General features: G+C 53.1%; 5 protein-coding genes and 1 non-coding gene across 6 annotated transcripts; 3 read left to right on the forward strand and 3 right to left on the reverse strand.

The window, feature by feature from the left end:
* The first annotated feature begins 29 nt into the window (after positions 1-29).
* On the forward strand, positions 30-130 carry B0T23DRAFT_t127. The gene has a single exon. It is a non-coding gene; the product is annotated as a tRNA-Asp (tRNA).
* An 88-nt stretch (positions 131-218) lies between these two features.
* B0T23DRAFT_376452 (uncharacterized protein) lies at positions 219-1,886 on the reverse strand. The gene has a single exon (XM_062836956.1). The coding sequence runs from the start codon at positions 1,695-1,697 to the stop codon at positions 660-662; it is 1,038 nt and encodes a 345-aa protein (XP_062693807.1). The 5' UTR covers positions 1,698-1,886; the 3' UTR covers positions 219-659.
* A 173-nt stretch (positions 1,887-2,059) lies between these two features.
* B0T23DRAFT_376454 (thymine dioxygenase) lies at positions 2,060-3,801 on the reverse strand. Its single transcript, XM_062836957.1, has 3 exons — positions 3,326-3,801; positions 2,419-3,245; positions 2,060-2,353 (listed from the first exon to the last, which is right to left on the reverse strand). The coding sequence occupies exons 1-3, from the start codon at positions 3,365-3,367 to the stop codon at positions 2,221-2,223; spliced, it is 1,002 nt and encodes a 333-aa protein (XP_062693808.1). The 5' UTR covers positions 3,368-3,801; the 3' UTR covers positions 2,060-2,220.
* B0T23DRAFT_107368 (uracil-5-carboxylate decarboxylase) lies at positions 3,802-5,560 on the forward strand. Its single transcript, XM_062831800.1, has one exon. It carries the CDS (start codon positions 4,234-4,236, stop codon positions 5,413-5,415), a length of 1,182 nt encoding a protein of 393 aa, XP_062693809.1. The 5' UTR covers positions 3,802-4,233; the 3' UTR covers positions 5,416-5,560.
* An 86-nt stretch (positions 5,561-5,646) lies between these two features.
* On the reverse strand, positions 5,647-7,946 carry B0T23DRAFT_107372 (P-loop containing nucleoside triphosphate hydrolase protein). The gene is made up of 2 exons (XM_062831801.1): positions 7,011-7,946; positions 5,647-6,941 (listed from the first exon to the last, which is right to left on the reverse strand). The coding sequence occupies exons 1-2, from the start codon at positions 7,787-7,789 to the stop codon at positions 5,879-5,881; spliced, it is 1,842 nt and encodes a 613-aa protein (XP_062693810.1). The 5' UTR covers positions 7,790-7,946; the 3' UTR covers positions 5,647-5,878.
* A 3,581-nt stretch (positions 7,947-11,527) lies between these two features.
* Positions 11,528-13,190, forward strand: B0T23DRAFT_427400 (MEK1 protein; the record flags this gene model as incomplete). Its single annotated transcript, XM_062840054.1, has 3 exons — positions 11,528-12,238; positions 12,309-12,970; positions 13,046-13,190. 3 exons carry the CDS (start codon positions 11,528-11,530, stop codon positions 13,188-13,190), a joined length of 1,518 nt encoding a protein of 505 aa, XP_062693811.1.
* Positions 13,191-15,873: the final 2,683 nt, after the last annotated feature.

Below are 15,873 nucleotides of genomic sequence, written 5' to 3' on the forward strand. Positions count from 1 at the left end.
GACAGCTGATTTTCCAACAGTTGTAAACATCTTCCGTAGTATAGTGGTCAGTATGTGAGCTTGTCAAGCTTTGAAACATCAAAATCAGTTCGATTCGCTCGAGACCCGGGTTCAATTCCCGGCGGGAGAGACCATAATCTTTTTATTTTCTTCGGAATCTTGGTAAGATAAATTCGGTTTTGTTTTTGCACTGTTTTGGTGGAGTGGGGCCCTCGATCTCATTCAAACTCTATCTACTCTCTACATGTACATTGCATTTTAAGTTTTCTCTTCTTTTGGTGTATTTGTTACACTCCCTTGTTTGCTTCCTTAGTATCTCTCGTTTTGCCCGTGAGGTGTCTTTCTTGCCTGGGAAGGATCCCACTCAGGGGTTACTTATGATGGTGGCATTTGGAGTTGTTGATACGTGGGAAGGCGGGGGGGAAAAAAAAACACATTACATGATTGTATCTTGTTAAGTACTCGGGGGAAAAAATCGGGTGTGAGCCTAAATTTTGATTTTTAATGGCAAAGTTGAGAATACATTCATGAGACTACTCTGTGGGTAATAGAAAATTTGGGTATCATGATGCGCAAAGGAACAGTGACAGGACCGAAAATGCGACGAGATGGACCGTAATGACTAGGATGACGGGCTGACGGGACAAGAGCAGAAGAAACTATGACGACTGAGCCTGCGCTACCGCAGCTTCAGCCTCCTCTCTCTTTCTCCGTTCTTCATCCCGCTTCGCCTGAGCGGCTTTCAGCCTTGCCATGGTAGCCGCGAAGCCACCACCACCGGCTGCTGTTGGTTTCGCAGGCTCGCCCGTAGCAGGAGCAGCCGGTTCCTTCGTCGGCGCTGGTGCTGGCTGTGGTGGTGGTGGTGGTGATTGGGCTGCCTTGTTTTCGTCAGCCTTTGACTCTTCTTCTCGTGTCGTGTTGGAGGTGGAGGGGGGTTTGTCTTGATTGTCCTTGTCCTTGTCCTTGTCCTTGCCCGAGCCCGCTTTCTTGTCTGCCTTTTTCCTCTCCTTCTCTGCTTTCCGTTGGCGCTTTTCTTCGAGCTTGCGTTCTAGCTCGGCAATCTTGGAGTCGTAATCATCTCCGCCTCCATTAACGTTGACGTTGGCGCCGTCAGCTGCTGGAGGTTGTTCGCTACCGGTACCAGTACCACCCATCTTCACATCCTCCTCCTTCTTCTTCTGTCGTTCCTTCTCGGCAGCCTCGGCAGCACGCTCCCTCTCTTCCGCCTCCCTCATCAACCTCCTCCTCTCCTCCAACTTGGCCCTCCCCTTCCTCGCCATGGCCTCTACCTCCGCCGCCACTGCTTGTTTTCCCTTTTCCTCATCCACCCTTTGCCGTTTCGCCGCCTCTTCGCGCTGATGCAGCTCTTCTACAAGCTTTCTCCGACGCGCCGACATGGCGTCCAGTGTCGCCTTCTTCTGCAGGATGGCGCGCATGCCATTGTCGTAGGCGGCGCGCGCCTCGGCGTGGATAAGCACATCGCGCGCGCGCTCGAGCCGTTCGTAGAGCAATGGGTCGTAGGCGTCACCGGCTTTGTCAGGGTGCGCGGTCAGGGCTTTGCGACGGAAGGCGCGCCGGAGGTCGGCTTCGGTGGAGGTGGCGTCGATTGGAATGGACTCGGAGGTGAGGAGGGCGAAGAGGTCGTCGCCGCGCGAGGCGGCGTCGGAGGCGTATTTTATTAGTTCGTCGTTGTTCATGGTTTGTTTGTGGTCTTGCGGTGGAGATTGGTGGCGGGTAGTATGTGTTTTGCAGACGATGGTTTGGACTGTCGGGTTGGAGACCGGTCGGTCTGGGCTGGATGGATGGTGGATGACAGAAAAAGAGAAAGAAGAGAAAAGAAGTGGAAAGTTTAGGTAAGTGGACTGGATGGAGCCGGTGACGTTGGGTGGTAATCTTCGGCTGAAAAAATACTGTTGTGTGGTGGCAGGCCGGTGAAAGTAGCGTAACAGGATGTAATTACGTACCCTCGATTTTATCACCATCAGCCCTACACGACGATTCTTATGGGTCATCCCTTGTCATTTTCAGCTTTTCTCCTTCTCGCAACATTTTCAAGATCCTCACCAACTTTGACTGTGCCATGTCGGACAGTGCTCATGCTCATGATTCATCATTCGTTTTGACTCAACTAACTAACAAAGCAAGGTATAGGTTTCAACAAAGCTCCAAACGCCCTCCGCTCAATCTGACGCGCCATACGCGAATTTCTTATCGCTACCCTTAGTAGGTGGCAGCCAGCCTCTGCACCAGGTACTTCCCACTGTTGATACCCTCATACTTCTTCTCCGACTCGGCCGCATATGTGCCCGGGATGGCCTCAATGTAGCTCTTGTGATTGGGGTTGCAGAAGTACCTAAGGAGAGCTTTGGTCAGCTGCGACTCATTCAAGATCCAGGGGCAACAAGAGGCAACACTTACGCAATGCTGTATCTGGGCGGGTGAACGTCTTCTTGCTTAGGGGGCTCGACCACACGGTGGACGGTGCTCTTGATGGTATCATTGCTCCACCTAGCCAACAGATCTCCAGCGTTGACAACCACAGTGTTCTCAATCGGTGTCGCATCGATGAACTGCCCATTGGGACTCTTCACCTGCAGGCCACCACGCGAATCCTGGAACAGCAGGGTGATGGAGCCATAGTCAGTGTGCTCACCGGCGCGCACCTGGCCAGGGTTGACCTTGAACACCTCGCTCTTCACGGCCGGGTAGTGCAGCAGGCGCAGGATGTTATCACCCACATCGACGAAGCTGTCAAAGTAGTGGGCGTCGATGCCCATACCGACGGCAATGGCGCGCATCACCTCGATGTGCAGCGCCTTGCACTGGTCGAAGAAGTTGTTCATGGTGCTCTTGAACCCCACCAGCTCGTCTTGTTCCGCCGGCCACGGGTTTGGGTGGCCCGGCTCGTCTTCGCGGCCAATCTCATAGCTCTCCTTGATATCGGGGGCGGCTGATCGGATCTTCTCGATCTCGGCGGGGTCGGTCAACTGCGTCACCTTCTCGCGGCCGGGGGCTGAGTAGCCACGGTTGGCCTCGGGCGTGGTCCAGCCAACCTCGAGCTTCTTCTCCTTGGGGAGCTTGAAGAACTTGGCCGAGGTGTTGAAGACATGTTCGCGGAAATCGGGCTGGATGGGGATGTTCTTGAGGTAGATGAACCCAGCTGTCTGGAAGCCGTGGAGGATCGCCTTGGCCGTCTCGAGCTTTAGGGTTTCGTCTCCCTCTAGGAACTTGGAGAAGTCGATGAGCTATTCGACGGGTTAGTTGCCCCCAAAGACAGGCAGGCACTGGGTGAGTAGCAATGGCTATGTCCCAAGGTGTAGCATACCGGGATGACGAGTCCGTCTTCGTTAACAGCAGCCTTTTCCATCTTGATTTCTATACTTGGGTTTTTCTCTCGTGTTGGAACTGAGCACGCAAAGAGTTCAAAAGTCAACAAGCTGTCACGGGCGGGGTATCACAGGCAATTAAGCAGAATAACAAGGCCAACGAGAGAGATAAGCACAACCACGGAGGTACAGACTCTATCGAATGTTCTTTATCGGATATTGACCCGATATATCACCTTTATCGGTGGCGGGCACGAGTGCTTACGGGCAAGTGTATCGCACCCCGAGACTCGATCTCGAGTTGGGTTTAGTTCAAGCTGGGATCTGTCGCTGCATGCAACGATAGCATGACCGAAACGGGCAGGCAACGGCCACTCCGCGATCGCTCTCTGATTGCGTTTGCTTGATGTCAGTGGACAGCGTTGGAGATGTAGTTGCAGTATGTAATCTTTTTCTCGCCTTCCAGAAGGGGTGTTTCTGCTTACAAGTCGTTCTTATTAAATCCCCACTTCCCATGATAAGCTTGTCTTTGCCCCCTCTCGGCTTTGTTACACTGTCGCATTCTACGATAACGACGGAATGCGGGGGGAAAGGGAAGATCAAGGGCGGGGTATTGAAAACACAACCAACATCTTTCTTTTCGTAGTGTAACGCCTGTTCGTCATTGTTTTAGTTTGGTTGCCAAGCAACTGTCCAGCGGTATTGTCTTTTTTGTTTTCTTGTTTGTCCTTTCTTGTCTTGCTGTCCTACTTTACCAACCTCATTATACAACACCACATCCAAGTATCACCACCACTGAAGCTTGACCATCCCCAAGCTTCACGATCACTCCCCTCATTACTGAACTCCAAAACACGGAAACCCCTATTCTCTCCCCTCACCACCACCACCACCACAATCCATCACCATGGGTTTCGGCGACGGCAAAGTAGTGGACATCCACACCCACATGTACCCGCCCGAGTACGTCAAGATCCTCGAATCCCGCACCTCCATCCCCCTCGTACGCTCCTTCCCCGGCTCCCCCGACCCGCGCCTCATCCTGCTCGACACCGAGGTTCCCATCCTCGAAGAAGCCGAAGCGGCTAAAGCACGGGGTGTGACGCCCGCCAACATCCCCGGCCGGCCCTTGACCAAGCACTACTCCTCCCTCAACCAAAAGATGCACTTTATGGAAACCCACGAAATCGACATCTCCGTCGTCTCCCTCGCCAACCCCTGGCTCGACTTCTTATCCGCCTCCGAAGCGGGGCCCATCGCCGAGTCCATCAACGCCGACTTCAGCCGCATGTGCGAAGAGAAATGCGGCCGGCTTTTCTTTTTCGCCGCTTTACCTTTGACCGCTCCCCGCGACGTCATCCTTGCCTCCATCGCCCACGTTTCCAACCTGCCTTATTGCCGGGGCGTCATCCTTGGTACCTCCGGTTTGGGGAAGGGGCTAGACGACCCGGATCTCTTGCCGGTTTTTCACGCCCTCGCGGACGCAAGACTCATGATCTTCTTGCATCCGCACTACGGTCTGCCCAACGAAGTCTGGGGGCCCCGCGCCAAGGAGAACTACGGCCACGTCTTGCCGCTTGCTCTTGGTTTTCCCATGGAAACCACCATTGCTGTCACGAGGATGTATTTGGCGGGGGTGTTTGATCAGGTGCCGAAGCTAAATATGTTGCTGGCCCATTCGGGCGGGACGTTGCCCTTCCTGGCGGGGAGGATAGAAAGCTGTATTTTGCATGATGGACATTTGCACTCTGCGGGGACGAAGCCGAAAAAGACAATTTGGGAGGTGTTGAGTAGTCAGATTTATCTTGACGCGGTGGTGTATAGCGATGTGGGGTTGAAGGCTGCCGTGCAAGCGAGCGGGCCGGAGGGACACGAGAGATTGATGTTTGGTACTGATCATCCGTTTTTCCCGCCGCTGGGGAGCGATGAAGAGGGCGAGTGGGAGAGTGTTACGTGGAATGGGGCGGCGGTGAGGAAGGCGTTTGGAGCGGAGGATGGGGAAGATAGTGAGGAAGGGAAGAAGGTAAGGGGAGTGATGGGCGCGAATGCGGTTAGGGTGTTGAACTTGAGAAGGGATGGGTGCCGATAGTTGCGGGGTGAAGAAAGGAGGGTTGTGAATAGGTATTATAAGATGTAAATACACGCTGGAGGGCTGGCCCTTGATATCCAAAATATGGAGGAAAATGGAATGCAATATAAAGCAATCTTTTTCGAAATGCATACCTCCGTTCGGTGAATTATCCATCGGATGTCCTCGTATTTGTTTCAACCTGAAAACAAGGACCAACGATGACCGTGGCTCATCCTTTTGAGGAGCCAAATTCACCCAATACATAATTGATAGAAGCCGAGCCGTAGTCCCCATATGGGCACAAGATATGAAAAATAGCTTGGCATCGCTTTCATGTCTTTCAATCCCTTATTCAATATGTTATCTATCACCCTACCCCACCACACATTTTTGGTATCAAAACATCCACTACCCCCTTTCCCTTCATTACCTCCTCCACTTCGGCTCCCCCTCTCCTCCCTATCCTCATCATCAAGAGAGCTTACATAGCCCTCAACTTCTCCTTTCCCCTCTTCCTCTTCCCGCCCACTTCCTTCTGCTCCTCAATCTCCAACAAGGCCTCCCTCTTCTTCTCGCCCACCACCTTCAGCGCATCCCTGATCACTCTCGTCTCCAAGTTGACGCCCTCCTCCGTCCATGCCTCCATCTGCCGTCCAACTCTCTGCTCGATCGCCAGCACCAGATCGACATCCCTCTGCCCCACAAACGTCACCGCATCACCCTTGCGGCCCGCACGCGCGGTACGACCAACACGATGGATATAATCGTCCGGATCGCGGGGGATGTCGTAGTTGATCACGATCTTGACCTCGGGGATATCGAGACCTCTGGCCGCCACATCCGTAGCAACCAGAATGCGCGCCGCCGAGGCGCGGAACCGACCGAGGTTGTCGATTCTCTGGCTCTGCGGCAGCTTGGAGTGCAGAGAGGTAACGCGGTGGTCGAGCAAGCGCAACAAGTGGTGCAAATAGTCAGCCGTGCTGGTGCGGTTGCAGAAGATGATGACGCTCTTGTCCACGTTTTGCGGGGTCAGCAGGAACATGTGCAGGTAGTGCTCGCGGTGGGTGACCGGCACCTGGAGGTGCATCTGGCGCAGGGTGGCGGGGATGGCGAGCCGCTGGGTGTCGACCTCGCACACAAAGACGGGGGCGCGGCCAGGAATGGGCGGCCGCTCGGAAAGGGCCTTGACTTCGGGCGTCATGGTGGCGGTGAAGAGGAGCGTTTGGCGCTCGGAAGGAGGAGGGAGAACGGAGAAGCATTCTTCGACGTCGGGGAGCATAGAGCCGTGGCCGCTGTTGGCGAGCAAGCGGTCGGCTTCGTCGAGCACGATGAACTTGACGCGGCGAAGACCGCAGATGGTGTCCTCGCCAGAGGTGCGGATGTGGTCGGCGAGACGGCCGGGGGTGGCGATGACGAGGTGAGGGCGCTTGGCGAGGTCGATGGCTTGTTTGCGCATGTCGGCGCCGCCGGTGATCAGGACGGCTTTGAGGACGTGGGGCTGAGAGAGGGCGATGACTTGCTCCATGATTTGGAGGGCGAGTTCGCTGTGGAAGTGGTTAGCCTTCACCTATTGTTTGTTTGTGGGGGCTAACGGGTACTCGGAGTGGACTTACCGGGTGGGCGTGAGGATGACACCAAAGATGGCGGATGGGTTGGCAGCCCATTGCTGGAGAATGGGAACGGCAAATGCTACCGTCTTACCCGAACCTGTCCTACTGCCACCGATACAGTCCCTGCCCTTGAGAATCTCGGGTATACAACCCTTTTGAATGCCGGTTGGCCGCTTGATGGCCATGTTGGCGAGAGACTGGACCAGCCATGGGCGGACATTGAGTGCGTCGAAGGTGGTGTTGGCGTCGATAGGAACAGAAACTGTGCTGGCAGGCTCTGGTACTGGTAGGGCTGGTGTTGCCTCTTCGGTCTTTTCTGTTTTGGACGCCTCAGGTTGCTTTTTCTTGATGCGGGATGGGACGTTGTTGAAGACAGGCTTGACGGGGGCGACAGGCGTGCCATCCTCTTCCTCGTCTTCAAGTTGAGCAACGATGTCGTCGATGGTGGGTGAGGTACGGCGTCGTTTTCTGGGGGCGTCGCTGTCTAGCGAATCGGAATCTGAGTCCGAGCCTGATCTGGCGCTCTGGTTCTCCTCGTCCTCCTCTTCGTCTGAGACGCCCTCCTCTAAATCGTGTTCATCCTCGTCCTCATCCTCGTCCTCTTCATCTGAGCCAGCCGACTCATCATCCTCCACATCTAGTTCAGTACCAAAGTCGGACTCTTCCTCAGAGTCACCAGATTGCTCATCAATCTCAGTGACGGCGGGCGCCTTGTTGATCTTGGATTTGAGGTTGGCATTGGCATTGGCCTTTTTGGCCTTTGCGGCTGTGGCAGACGGCATTGTTGGTTTGCTACTTTTTTGCGGGGGTTGGATTCAAAAGGCCTAGACAAAAATCTATCTTTGATGCAAAATGTCGTCAACTGCGAATTCGTTCCCGGACCGTGATGGGCGCGTCTAGCAGATTCGATGTGTGTTTCTGTAGTGTTGATTATCAGTCGATAAACTGATAACGACTTGCGATCGCTACAAAATTCAAAATTTTTGGTTCAGCAAGGTTCTCGGGAGTGACCGAAAAGGGAAAGCGTGGTTGTAATGTCACATTGAGCGTCATTACGTAAGCGTGGCATTTTGGACTTCATGGGGTGCCTCGGTGCTTCAGAAACCCCAGCAGCCCAGAGCCTCACCAAGCCGTCCTCCATCTCCTATGTACATGTCTTTCGCGAAACGATACCATGAGGGTAAGAACCACTGTGTATATCTTGATAAAGTGTCTATTTCCTAGAGTTTCATTCTCCCCTATATACCCATCGTCCTTCCATTAACGAACTTCCAATATGTACAGATCGCCAAGACCTGACGTCCGCACACGGACCGCAAGCAAGCAAGCCTGGGCCTGCCCCTGGGGTAGCATCACAGCAAGACCCACCAATGTACCTGGAAACGCAAGCCGAAGCGCCGGCGAACCGCCAAGGTCGCATAACAAGCGTCAGCCACCAAACCCATCGGCGCTTAAGTTTTGGACGGGGTTGTTTGTTTCCACATTCCATCTCATGGAATACGAAGAAACCGTTGGTTTGATCTCCGTAATGCGACTTCTGGGCGCTTGGAAGAATGCAAAAAATAGGAGAGCTTCTTCTTGTTTGGGAATGAGCCAAGAAGCATGAGCAGTCTAGGATCAAGGTTCTTGTCGGAAAAGCACTGCAATGTCGAGCTTCTAATGGTGTTATGCTGACTGCACTGCTTCCGAACAAGGTCTACGCAAGGAGTACACATATCGATAACAGAAGGGAAAGCAGCTTGTTCGGTCGGCTGAAAGACAGGACGGACCTCAAGGATGCAGCTCGTTCGCTGTCTTGATGCTCGGACGAACTACGACAGATGAGATCATGTCCTTCAACGGGCCCCCTTTTTGTGTCATACAGAAGGACAGTCGTTGATGATGATCCCAAGACTACGGATCCTCATGGCCGCCGCTAAACGGGCCAAGTCTGGAGTGGAACCCGCGGTAGGGCACACGCGAGCTTGCCCCGGCGATGCATGGGCTATCGGCCCTTACCCAACTCGGGCATTTCGATGAACATGATGGGCCATGTTGACGTTGTGGTACTTTACTGGCACAGTGGCCTACCGATTTGGCCCCCAAATGCTCCCATCAAACAAGCAGGCAAATAGGCCAGAACAAGGTATCAGCATGAACTGTCGAGCAATGAAAGGAGGTCAAAGTGTTTTGTTTGCATGGCATGATCATGCTTCGTATGGCTTGATGATATAGCTCATATTCATCTCGATTCGCATATGTTGAGGTCCTTCATTGTCATCTATAACTTCTCACCTGCTTCAAGTGTAAACAAGTGCGTCGATCAAAGCAAGCATTTTTCTTTCACCTGATTGGCTCCCAAAGATTGGTGAAGTTAATCTTAAAGGCCTGAGCTGATCATGCTGTAGATTCTCCAGGCTGTCTCTTCTGAAACGCCGCTCACTCACAGTGAGCTGCGAGGCACAGTGTCTCTCAACGACGTAGACAATCCTTTCCGTGCCTCTTTGGCCAAGCACTCTGAGAAAACAAAGTTTGCGCCCCGCGCCCAGATGCCGCAGAACCCGTTGACGATGCCGATGTCCCCCCTGGTGGTGTACTGTGGTTAGAACGACAAGGCGAGACTGGTGGAATCGCGAGAGGGTTGAAGCGAAAGGACAGGCTTGACTGGCCAGTGGGAGTGTCGATCGGACGCCCTGTGGCAGCTTTACAGCGTGCCAATCAGATTTTTCCAAAGACCGTTGTAAGTCGAGTTTCGTTTACTGGTTGGGCGAGCTGGGGGTACTAGTGTACGAATGCCATCAGATGCGCACCAACCCCGGGACGGCCTCGCACTCACTCGCCTGGCCAATGGCATGGGTGCTGTGTCTTCAATTCTTACGATAGAGAAAGTGCCATTGTTTGGTTCCTATGTGGTGATGTGGTTAGGTGGTATGTTTTCGTATTCATCATCGACTTGTCTTGACGAAGTGGTACTTAAGGTGCTGCAGCAGCGGAGCCCGACGAAACAACTGAAGCGCTGCTGGAGGAAATAGTAGTCTTCCAACTTTTCTTCTCGGTCCTGTCTGACAACCTACCTGATCAATCGTCTCCGGTTCCAAGTTCAACAAACCTCAAGGACTGGAAGCTCCAAGCGCCGCTCTATCGCTGAATTGCAACCCCCGGCTCGATTCTCGCCCTGTTCAACAGTCCCATGTTCCTGTGAGGAGAACAAGACCCCGCCGTTCAGGGCCGCAGCGGGCATTCCCCTGTGCATAAAAGCGAAGGACCCCTGATCCGATCACACTGCCAAGTGTGGGGCACACAGCCGACATCCACTCCACCGCCGAGACAGACACTGCCCGCCTTGACAGGTCCGCTCCCAGGGCCGCTCTTCAAATCAAAAACTCGCACAAGCATCCCCGTGTGTCAACAGAAACAACGGCAAGTCGACAGATCCCAACATCTTAACCTCCGTCCTCTCCACTGCCAGACGACTCCGCCGGAGATTGCAACACTGCCAGTGGCTCACGCTCGGCGCCTGGCCCATTTCCCAGAGTCCGGCCCGGTCCCGTCTTTCCCTTCCCTGCCGAGGTTGGAGTCCTACGAGAGTCCTTCATAGTTGTGTCGCCTGCCCTCCAACAGCTTCCACTTGCATATCTAGCCGTGCATCCCGCACTCACACGCACAGCTTGACCCTACATACTCAGCACCTACATAGTACACGTTCGTTTTCAAGGCCCGACTTCTTTTTACACCGGCAATCCCGCATTTCTCTTAACCGACGCTTGATCTATCATCCATCTTCAGCCGTTTTTTTTTTTTTTTTTTTTTTTAAAAAAAAAGCACACGTCCCATCTGCACCACATCACTTCGACTCGTCGCCATTTCGTTGTTTGTCAGTTGACGTCCCTTGACGTACGAGCCTGCACCTACCGGGTTTCGTCGCCTACCATACAGTGCGCCCCTCCCCTTGCCGACAAATTACATTGCTGCTTTTCGTCCGAACGACTCGTCTCGTCTCTTCATCCCAAGTCGCCCCGTTCGCCTATTGCACCTCAGACAGCTTGTCTTGCTCGACGACCTCGTTTTCTCGCCAGTCAGATATTACGACTAGCGAAGAAAGCAAAGGCATCGTCGCACAACTGCAAGACCATCTGCAGCCAAAGACCAACAACGGCACTACCGCACGTCTCGTGACCGGCTCGATTTCGCCTCGCAGGTCTCGGCTCATTTCAAGCACCGAGGCTTGTCAGGCTTCCAGAGTCTGATCCCTTTGTCTCCAAGATTCGAAACGTCCCGGCAAAGGCATCTGCCCTCAACAGACTACCATGGCCGATCACCAAGGTCAAAGCAGCAACGATGCTGCCCCCAAGGCAAGTAGAAAAACTACCCAATTCGCCCTCTTCAATCAGGACTTCCCAATTGCCTCTCCAGCATCACCTCTCTTCTGCCCTCCATTCTTTCAAGGTGCCTGGTGACTGCCTCTCACACCTTATTACACTCGTTTCGCGTCCACACTCGTTTGCTGGCAATACCAATTCATCGCTAACACACTTCACACCATGCAGGCCAACCCAGGTCTCCAGGCACCCCAACTCCAACAGGGACCATCCCCCGTTCCCACAATGGCGCCAGCCCCCGCACCCCTCCTCCGGCCAGCCATCCCCGGCGCTCGCCCCGGTGGTCGGGGCCCCCCACGTCTTGGCCTTGCGATCCCCCCGTCTCTAAGTGTTAAGCCCGTTGGTAATCCCGGCGCTCCTCCGGCGCGTGCGGCGCCACCACAACTCAAACTCGCTACCCCCATGGGTAGCACCACAATACCACATGAGCAGCCTGCCGGACGACCAGGCGCCCAAGGCTATAGCGCTAGCGGTGCCAGCGATAGCAGTGCGGCGCATAGCAGGAGTGGCAGCTTTGGTCCCGAGAGCAACCCTACCAGCGCCGACACCCGGTATAGTAATGTTTCGTTTATCGGCGCCCAAAGGCCACACGGCACACCAGACCCTGTCTCTGCAGTGGGTTCTCTTTACTCCAATGCCAGCGAGGGAGGTGTGGGTATGGAACGAGAAAACAGTCTGCATGGATTGGAAGCATTCGACAAGCTTACACTGGAGAAAGCAAGGACACTAGATGTCGAAGAGCTTGATGACGATGGCTGGAGGATCGCCATGATGGAGAAGAGAGTCGAGGAGTTGGGACCCCTAGGCGAGGGTGCGGGAGGTGCGGTAACTAAAGCCAGGTTGAAGGGCGGCAAGACCGTATTTGCGCTCAAGGTATGGCACTCCAGCTTGAGATCTGATCCCATGATTTTGCTCGAATCCCTGCTGACGACTCTCTGATTAGATCATCACAGCAAACCCCGACAAGGACGTTGCCAAGCAAATTGTCCGTGAACTAGGGTTCAACAAGCAGTGCGCCTCCGAGCACATCTGTCGGTACTTTGGCGCCGTTGTTGACACCCAATCCGCGACCATCTCCATTGCCATGGAGTATTGCGAAGGTGGTTCTCTTGACAGTGTCTATAAAGAAGTCAAGAAGCTTGGCGGGCGTACAGGAGAAAGGGTCTTGGGCAAAATTGCCGAGGGCGTTCTACACGGATTGACATATCTCCACAGCAAGAAGATCATCCACCGTGACATCAAGCCTAGCAACATCCTCCTTTGTCGCAACGGCGAGGTCAAGCTTTGCGATTTCGGTGTCTCGGGCGATTATGGCACGAACGGCGCGGCCAACACATTCATCGGTACCAGTTATTACATGGCGCCTGAGCGAATCACAGGCCAGTCATATACCATCACCTCGGACGTTTGGTCTTTGGGTGTTACCCTGCTCGAGGTTGCACAGCACCGATTCCCCTTCCCCGCCGATGGTACCGACTCACAACCCCGTGCCGGTCTCATTGACCTGTTGACGTACATCGTCCGTCAGCCTGTGCCGAAGCTGAAGGATGAGCCTGATGCGAACATCTTCTGGACTGACAAGTTCAAGTACTTCATTGACTGCTGGTATGTGCACCCACTTCGTTTTTTTTTTTTTTTTTTCGTCTTTTGTCCAGCAAGCTAACCAGGATAATTGTGTAGCTTGGAGAAGGATCCCAACCGCAGAGCGAGCCCTTGGCGTATGCTCGACCACCCCTGGATGTTGGAAATACGGTCAAGGCGTGTGAACGTGGCCCGTTTCCTGGCCACGGTGTGGGGCTGGGAGGATGGGAAGGAAGAGGCATAGTGTGTCTGCGGTGGGAATAATCGATCGAAATTGGCGAGTTCAGTTCATGGGCCACGAAATCTCTGCAAATGCCGGAAGCACAAGAGTCGTGTACCGGAAGACATTGGGGTCGCTTCTTCGGTTAAGGATGCCGGGCCTGGTGTCTTCGATTTTGAAGAGGATGAGAACTTTGGCAAAAGCGAGTCGACCTGTGTTTGACAGCTTTTGGATATATAAATATGAATGAACCTCATGATAAGGACTGGATAAGGATTCGTATATGCACCGTGTATGCTTGGGTTTCGCGAGGCTCGCACATCTTAATGGTACCTGTGGCTAGCGAACAACAAACGGAACCGATTTGAACAAGAGACCTCTTCGAAAGGCGAACTGACAATACAGTAGCACTCATGACATCCACGCCCGCCTCAGGATCGGTTTCCGAAAGACGCGTAGGCACACCAAATACCCCAAGTCTGCACAATCCCAGCCCCTCTCTGACCCTTTCATCTCATCTCTATAGCCATTAGGGGTACATAGTCCACCTTACCAGCGGCCTCTTCCGTGGTCCGCTGGTACATCCGGGAGTAATGAGGGAGAGCTCTTCGTGAGCTGTTACCAAGTAAACCGGAAGTTGCCGGTTCGAGTCCAGTGCGGAACACTTTTTTTCTTTTTCTTTCCTCTCCTCGTTCTCATGTTTTGGGTGAGATTTTTCGAAATATGCCATGCTGGTTGCAGTTGTGTGAAATGGGAATGACATCTTCTGGTACAGTTTGACGACCCCCTTGATATCAACCCTAACCCTTGGTTGACATGAAATTGGAACTGAATGATGGAAGGTGTGGAACGACGACGGTCGACTATGGCAGGTAGGGATAGCTTGAAAGTTACAAACTCTGTACGAAATCTGCAGGTGACATCCGGTTTGTGATTCAAACGAGGTGCCCCATTCGCGATTGGTGAGTGTTGGATGAACATAGATTTGGCGATCTTTGTATGCATATAGCATATAAGTCAAAGCAGTTTCGAGGATTACATAGAGGACTAATGACCGTGCAGGTAGAATCGGGACGGAGCGGGTCTGAAGGCACTGGTGCCGGTTCCAGTATCTTTTTGTTGGTGATGCGGTACCCTTGTTGGTAGGCGGGCGATTATGTGAATTGCGACAAGTTTTTGCGGTTGTCATAGTCGGCAAACCTATGATGTACGCCCTGAGTCTTATCCGTTCCACTGCCAACATAAACGAGGGGCGTAGCGTTTGCTTTTTCGACGATCAAGAGGTATAGGGAGAAAGTACCTAGGTTCGTCCTGACGGGAATACACAGGGTAGGTTAACTTGAGAAGGGACCATGTAAGGAACGGAGCGGACGGTTATGATGGAATTACCTCCACATATCTGTGCACTATGAGTACTTCTGTAGCTGAATATCAGGAAAGAAGGACTGCAGGAATATACCTGCCCAGGTGCCCGTTTTATTGCATTGTAGTGGCAGGCACTGTGCATATCACGGGCGGTCTGAGCAGCGTAAGTGGTCCGGCCCTACCACCGCAGGGCATTTTTCACGAGCTCTTACAAAAGGGTCCTTCTCTCCCCATTCAACTTTTGGTATTCTTTCACTCTTTTCTTGACACATACCTATATCATCTCGACAGCGAAGAAAGTCCACCAGACATAAAGGATTCTTCAGTCATAGTCTAGGGTACCTGCTTGGCTTCTAGCTGGCCACTTTCTCATCACTTGCTTGGTTACCTATTTCAACGCTCAGAAAGGGCACAAGCGTCGTCCGCGGCGCCTACAACAACCACCACGACGGGAACGTCGTCCACCTTGGCTGCATCGGCTGTAGCAACATGTTCCGCCATCATCGCCGCCGCACAGCTAAACGAGCGAGGCTGCGAGGCCCTTTTGGAGTACGTGAACTCCTATCATCCGCTGGGGCCCCTCTGCCTGGATTGAAGGGCTAGAACAACTTGCGTCGTTCCACCGGCTGTGAAAGACAACAACTGTCCAATGTGACACCTCAAATGTCCAACTTCACAGTTGGGTCCCAGCCTTCATTGGTTGGTGTTTACTTGGGATTCTCTGGTTCTGGCACCGGGCGGAGAATGTCTGGATTCATTGCAACGGAACAATTGACAATCTCGCCGAAGTCCCTCCCCCATTACCCGACGCACCCGAATCACTACGATCTATGTGGCCTCAACTTTTGTTGTCGCAGTATGGCCTCTGGAGATAATCTGTAACATTGTTTGGCAACACATCCTCACATCCAAAAAAAAAGAAAACCACATATCAAGCGAATGATAGCAGCCTGTGGAGCGCCGCAAAGGAACGGCGGATACCGTGACGTGGGACAATGAAACCGACACTGAAGAAAACGAAACGGACAACAACTGTATTGTTCGAGACGGTGACTGATACAACGACGACAAAACAGATGGGATGGAGAGGAGGATAGGATAAATGAGGGAACCTTTTTATTCCTCATCCGATGAACATACTCATTCGATAATGGCGGGGAAATCGACATAAAGCAGACCACGACAGGCTGTGGGAAGACTGGGTTTTTCAACATACGGTTTCCATACCAAGAGAACAAAAAAAGGCAGAAAAGGGGGGGGTTTATTCTTTATTACTCGGACAGAACTCTGACCTTTTTCACTAACTCGGGGGACTATATGACTGTGCAGCTGTATGACGGCT

The sequence above is a fragment of the Neurospora hispaniola genome, assembly GCF_033458365.1.
Source record: "Neurospora hispaniola strain FGSC 10403 chromosome Unknown B0T23scaffold_3, whole genome shotgun sequence".
NCBI lineage: Eukaryota > Fungi > Ascomycota > Sordariomycetes > Sordariales > Sordariaceae > Neurospora > Neurospora hispaniola.